At 39.4% G+C, this 7,517-nt stretch overlaps 1 protein-coding gene across 1 annotated transcript in view; it reads left to right on the top strand.

Annotated features, from left to right (window-relative positions):
• The first annotated feature begins 7,427 nt into the window (after window positions 1–7,427).
• LOC129766127 (uncharacterized) overlaps window positions 7,428–7,517 on the top strand; it is a 29,466-nt gene continuing 29,376 nt past the window's right edge. Inside the window, exon 1 of the mRNA XM_055766594.1 lies at window positions 7,428–7,458. Coding sequence (XP_055622569.1) covers window positions 7,443–7,458 — 16 coding nt within the window. The 5' untranslated portion in view covers window positions 7,428–7,442. The remainder of the gene's footprint in view (window positions 7,459–7,517) is intronic.

Below are 7,517 nucleotides of genomic sequence, written 5' to 3'. Positions count from 1 at the left end.
CGTGCTCCACGAGCGCATTGTACGGTTCTACGAAACGCATTTCCAGCAAGGAAAAAAGTTCACGGTGGCACATTTTAAGGAAGAAAATGTACCTGTCAGTACGGTATATCGTATCCTGGGTTTCCTGAACGTAGAGCGGAATGTCGGAAGTGGTCGTCCGGTGACGATAATGACGAAGCAGAGGAAGACATCGTTAAAGAAGCTGTTTGACAACAAGGACGCAATCAGCCTGCGTGACGCCGGTCGGAAATATGGCTGCTCCCACGTATTGATCCATCGGACCCTCGAGATGGAAGGAATCGTATGCAGGAAGAAGACGAGGTCGCCGGAGTACTTGGAGGAGCAGATTGAGACGGTTAAATCACAGTGTCGGTGGATGACCAAAAAATACCGCGGGACGTCTTTCGTTCTGGACGACGAAAGCTATTTTCCGCTGTCCAAAACGCATATTCCAGGAAATGATAATTACTACTCCAGCGACAAGTCATCCACACCGCCTGAAGTGAAATACAAGTTCTAGCACAAGTTTGAAAAAAAGGTTATGTTGTACATCGCCATTTCCGACCGGGGCATTTCAAAGCCTTGGTTTAAGCCGAGCGGTCTGGCAATCAACCAACAAATCTATCGAGAAGAGTGCCTCGATAAAATCCAGCTGTCGTTCCTGAACGAGCATCACGCGAATGGGAAGTACGTCTTCTGGCCGGACAAGGCTGGCGTATCTTGAGAAGAAAAAGATACCGTTCGTGCCGAAAGATCGTAACCCAACAAACTTGCCCCAGTACCGCCCAATAGAGGATTTCTTTGGCTCACTCAGTGCCCTAGTGTATAAAAACAATTGGAGGGACAAGGACACGAAGCAACTGACTACAAGAATCCGGAATTGTATCCGGAAAATAGAAGTAAGTTTACCATCGGTGGCAAACGGAAATTGGGTCTTGACAGACGTGTCACAGACGACAAAAACAAGGAAACGGAGGAACGACAGAAAAATCATATCGAGAACCACACCACAATGCTCAAAAATACAGTATAAACGCGCAAGCATACAAAACCTCAAATGTGACGTCACAAATTCAATGCATAGATGAAAGGTTACTAAACACACAAGGAATACATGTATAATAATTATTTAGGGTTATAAAAGTAGATACAATTAGAATAAGAGTCAGACACCACAACAAACACAATACACGTGTAATTAATTTATAAAGTTCGTCTACATAAATAGTATTTTGTGCACTTATTTCTATTTGTAATTTTGTTTGACGTTTTTCCGGACTCGAAAGGGATTTTCAGGCCTCGTCCGCACTAGTTTGGCAGGATGCGTGAGCCATCGTCAGCCTTTGAGAGAGTTGGAAAACGGCTGAGGGTTCTGTCCCTTGTATCGCGTGTATAACACTCCCAGAAATTTTACCCCGAGCTCCCGATTGACAGCTTGATGCTACCGGTGAGTGTTGGGGGAACGACCCTGTGGTGAGAAAGTCGTGCGTTTTGAGCTAGACACTCACGAGTAACAAACAGGAAGTTACAAAATAGGAGTATAAATGAACAAACCAGCAAAAAAATGAAAAAAAAATATAACAAAAGAGCATTCAAAAACGCGTATTAACTTAAGGTGGCACTTTTGCCCCGGGTTCCCCTATACTCTCACAAGAGCGCTGGACGGCACTGACATCCATCTTCCGGATCCTCGTGGTCAGCTGCTTGGTGTCCGTGGCACACCAATTATTCTTGCACACAACGGTAACTGGGGAAGACGCCTTGTCCGGCCAAAGTATGTCCCATCCCATCAGAATGATGCTCCTCTAAGAACGGAACCAGAATCTTTTCCAGGCACTCCTCCTGGTACACCTCCTGGTTGATGGCAAGTCCGTACGGCTTCTTAAACCAGGACTTTGAAATCCCTTTGTCGGAGATAGCATAACTTTCTTCTCAAAGTTATACTTGTATTTGTACTTCACTCTGGGGACCTAGTCTTCTTCCGACAGACGATGTCCTTTGAGGGTTCTGTGGATGTAGGAATGGGAGCAGCGAAATTTTCAGCCGGTGTCACGTTAACTCGTACCGTCCTTGTTGTTGAACAGTTTTTTCAGAGATTCCTTCTTCTTTTTCGTCATGATCTTAGTCGGACGACCACTACCGGTATTCCGCTTGACTAGTAGAATATAGTTGTTTATGGAAAATGCAAAAATGGTCGCCACCATAAAATGGCGTCATATATATATATATATTATATATATATTATATATATATATATATATATATATATATATATATATATATATATATATATATATATATATATATATATATATATATATATATATATATATATATATATATATATATATATATTCAAAACTCCATCAATATGGGTAAAGTCTAGGGCTTGACAGTAGAACACAGTTATTTATGAAAAATGTAAATCCAAGATGGCGGACGCTACAAAATGGCGAATCACATATTTTCTCAGAACTCTATCAATATGGGTATCAAATAAAAGGACTTGATTAGTAGAACACATTTATTTATGAAAAATGTAAATAAAAAATAGTGGCCTTTACAAAATGGCACCATATATATTTTTTTTCAAAATTATATAATGATGGTCCCACCTCATTCCCCTACGAAGGTTTTAACTGGACGAGTTAACTGAAGCAGTAAGCAAGATAATAAAAAAAATTAAAGAACGGACTGGTTTTGTCACAGACATACAAATTTTACCAAATGAATATATTGAGGCATTGCGTGAGCGCATTTTATCCATGGCATGTCAAGAAAATTTTCAACCCGAAAAAATCCTTGACCGATCGGGAATTGAACCCAATACCTATGTCCTTATCAACCGTGAATTTACAAGAGTCTTCCCGCTTTACTAGATTCTCGATAACGGTTTGCTGATGTGGATTACATATTTTCTCAGAACCCCATCAATGTGGGTATCAAATGAAAAAGTTTGATTAGTAGATCGCATTTATTCATTTAAAAAATGCAAATCCAAAATGGCGCAATATATATATTTTTTTAAAACTTCATCAATATAAGTATCAAATGAAAGGGATTAACTAGTAGAACATAGTAATTTATAAAAAATTCAAATCCAAAATGCCCATCTCTACAAAACGGTGGAACGGTGAATTTCTTTTTTGAATACCCAATCAATATGGGTATCAAATGAAAGTGCTATTAGAACCGAATAGATCATGAAAAATCCAAATCCTAGATGAGCGCAGCCCCAAATAACCAATTACTTTTTTGAATCGTTTCGTTCAGCTTGACCTGTTTTATATATATGTGAATGTCTGTGGGGTAGGTATCATGTATTTTTTCAATCCCCCCAATGTCGGTATTAAATGAAATGATTTGACTAATAGAATACAGTACATCATAAAAATATTCCATATAAAAATATTTTATAGAAAAATATGCTAATAATACAAATAATTAATCCTTCATTAATCAAGGACATTGATGAGACTAAAATAAAATCGTGGGGCACGTTGAATTTCCTTCATCCGTATTTAATGTTTTCATAATATGCCCCGCAATTTGATTTTAGTCTCATCAATGCCCTTGATTAATGAAGAAAGGGGTATGATAACTGCTAACTGCTACTTGCCTAATTATTTTCTAGCTTTTAGTACATTATCTGTATTAATATTATGTTTAATCACAAACAAACCGTTTAACTTAGAAAGTTGTTTTACTTATTTTATCTCGTATCACAACATTTTTTGAGTTATAAAATAAAACGTTGCATGTTTGATCCAGATCGGACAATTCGAAACAACTTAAACAAAGTTTTGAACGCTAAATTATTATTTTCTTTTTTCCCAACGTAATATGTTTCACCGTCCATAAGAAAGCATCCGTTGAATTAGGTCAGCACTTGGCTCGTTATTTTCCGTAATGTTTCGGTCCTGTTTGGTTTCCTAAAGTGCGATACTTGAAGAACCTTTCCCGAATGCGTATAAAGGGTGTGTCACATCAAATTGCATCACGGAAAAAACACTGTAGAAATTCGCCCAGTAGACCGATCCTTTTGAAATTTTTAGACAGTAAAATAAAAACTATTAAACAACTTTTGGCATTTTCTTTTTATTCATACTTCGAGCCCAAGCCCGTATGCTCGCACCTTCCTCTTTACCCCGTCCATAAGGCTCTGTACAACGTCAGGTTGTAGTTTTTTTTTTGAACAGAAATCCATTTTCTCTTGAAGTCCGCCTCCGATTTGCCAACTTTTGGGTTCTTCCGGAGGGCCTGCTTCATAATCGCCCAATATTTCCCTATTGGGCGAAGCTCCGGCGCGTTGGGCGGGTTCATTTCCTTTGGCACGAAGGTGACCCCGTTGGCTTCGTACCACTCCAACACGTCCTTTGAATAGTGGAACGAAGCGAGATCCGGCCAGAAGATAGTCGGGCTCTCGTGCTACTTCAATAGTGGTAGTAAGCGCTTCTGTAGGCACTCCTTAAGGTAAACCTGCCCGTTTACCGTGCCGGTCATCACGAAGGGAGCGCTCCGCTTTCCGCAAGAGCAGATCGCTTGCCACACCATGTACTTTTTGGCAAACTTGGATAGTTTCTGCTTGCGAATCTCCTCCGGGACGCTGAATTTGTCCTCTGCGGAGAAGAATAACAGGCCCGACAGCTGACGAAAGTCCGCTTTGACGTAGGTTTCGTCGTCCATTACCAGGCAATGCGGCTTCGTCAGCATTTCGGTGTACAGCTTCCGGGCTCGCGTCTTCCCCACCATGTTCGTCGCGGTTAGGAGCCTTCTGAACCTTGTATGTACGCAGGCCATCCCGCTGCTTGGTCCGCTGGACGAATGAACTTGACGAATTCAGCTTATTGGCGACATCCCGGACCGAACTTCTCGGATCACGTCTAAACTGCTTAAATACGCGCTTGTGATCTTTTTCACTGACGGAGCATCAATTTTTGCCGATCTTCACCTTCCGGTCGATGGTTAGGTTCTCGAAGTATCGTTTTAGTACTCTGCTGACCGTGGATTGGACGATTCCCAGCATCTTACCGATGTCCCGATGTGACAACTCCGGATTCTCGAAATGAGTGCGCAGGATTAATTCACGACGCTCTTTTTCGTTCGACGACATTTTTTCAAATGTACGAAAAATTGACAGTGAAGCATGGCCAACGTGATCTATACACTCTTATCTGATTATAAGCGAAAGCTGAAGATATAATTCCTAAAAATTAAATTTCTACAGCGTTTTTTCCGTGATGCAATTTGATGTGACACACCCTTTAACTCCCATATTTTTTAACTGGGATTCATGCTGGGAGATTGGGATGAAGTATAAATAACTTTTGAGCAATTATAATGTAACCATGTGCGAACTATATGTGACTTGTGCTTAGGGTCATTGTTTTGGTAAAACTTGAATCCTCGATTCAATCTCATTTAGTTCACACTTTGCTACATGTTTTTCTTTAGAATGTTCAAGTAAACATTCTGATTCAATGACCATCGATGAAAACCAAATTACCCTCTACATGCACCCTCATACCATCTCTCCACCACCACCACTCATCAACGGGAATAACATCTTCCCAGTAAGACATTGATGTGTTTCTTGCTGTTTGAGAAAATGGAATTTGGAGTTATTGATTTATTTTGCCGTTGAACGGTTTTTCCGTCTGTGCTCGAGCATTCAAGTTGTTCTTCTTTGGCACATTACAAACTTTGTTTCAATGGTTCAATTTGATTTTCATCGATGGTTATTGAATCAGAATGTTTACTTGAACATTCTAAAGAAAAACATGTAGCAAAGTGTGAACTAAATGAGATTGAATCGAGGATTCAAGTTTTACCAAAACAATGACCCTAAGCACAAGTCACATATAGTTGGCACATGGTTACATTATAATTGCTCAAAAGTTATTGATACCTCCCCCCAATCTTCCAGCATCAATCCCAGTTAAAAAATATGGAAGTTATCTGTGTAGTAAATTGAGAACCCATAACATTTCTAAATACAACGATTTTAAAAACCACATGATCAAAAAATAGTTGAATATTCCTTCCGAATACACCAAAGAACTCGTAGATAACGACTAAAGACAGCTAAAGATAGTTGCAATGAACAAAGGATACCATACTAATGATGGAATCCTGAAATTGATCAACGCCTTATGAATCGAGTTGAAATTTCAACCAGAGTACGATTATGGGTTTGAGTCAATTTCCATACATTTACACATACATTCGCAATTATTAGAGAAATGAAAACCATTATTCTGAAAACAGACAGCAAACCTTTTAACTTTCATATGACACTATGACTTCACCTAATAGAATGTTCCGAAACTTTGTTTTCGACTTCCAAAAAAAGGGAAAAGAGATCTGCATGGTGGAGTACGACTACGAGTTTGGATCACTGTATCAACTATGTTTTCTCTCGGAATAATTTGTTGGCTAGTTTGACAGCCTATGTTCATCAATTTTTTAGGGTATCCTACAATGTTCTTTATATAACGGCAGAGTAAGATTCTCTGGAGGGAGACAGTCCATCAACTGCAAGTTGTTTCCCGGAAGACAATCATGGGGGTCTCCGTAGCCACATTGGTTGCGCGTTCGCTTAGTAAGCGATCGATCGTGAGTTCAAAACTCAGGGCCCTCATTGACCATCTTTGTGTTGTTACAGAATAGCTACGTCCACGCAACAATCATCAGCGATGGAGATCGATCCACGGTCGAAATAAGATCGATTCATCCATACAACTGCTCTGCTCTGCAAGACACATCGGGCTGCTGTTCTATAAATAACTCAACAATGATCAATCAACTGTCTCCGCTGTCCGGTGGTCCAACTGGATAATGGAAGAACAGAAAGAATACTCTTACGCCTAAATGGCTACTGTGTGAGTGTCCCATATGTAATGGTATAGAAGGAATACTGGCGAATGGCAACTGTGTAATGTACGAATTATAGATATGATAACCATGTGACATGTATACGATTAAAATTCGGCTCTGTTACAGCTAAAATGCTAAAAATCAATGGGTATTATGTTCATTTCATGGGCTTTGAACTTTGCTAATTGATGACTTTGAATTAATTTGTCGTTTTGGTACTTCCTGTGATGTATGATATGTTAATTAATTTTAAGAATGAAGGAACAAACAAATATAATCCTCTATACATAGTTATAACTGTTTTACCATATGACTGCCCATATTCCATCGCATGGTACAACGTTTTCATAATAAAACTGCGAGCGTCACAATACTACCCACATTATTGCGAAAAAACGGCAGAATATTTGATTAATCCAATTAATCGCAAACATCAGGAACAACAAGATGTGAAGTGGTAGTAGTAAGAATCGAACAATACTTGCAGTCAGCGAAGGTGCGGTAATGGCAATGAATAAAAAATTAATATTAAAATTGGCAAACCGTATACCGACGATCGTCGTGCGATGTTAATCGGATTGGGTTAGTTTTTTAATAATATGGGTCGAATGTGAAACTAGTTCTTGGCGGGGAAATCTGTT

This window comes from Toxorhynchites rutilus, chromosome 2 (assembly GCF_029784135.1).
Source record: "Toxorhynchites rutilus septentrionalis strain SRP chromosome 2, ASM2978413v1, whole genome shotgun sequence".
Taxonomy (NCBI): Eukaryota; Metazoa; Arthropoda; class Insecta; order Diptera; family Culicidae; genus Toxorhynchites; species Toxorhynchites rutilus.
Note: the sequence above shows the minus strand (reverse complement) of the source record. Positions and strands in the feature narration are given on the sequence as shown.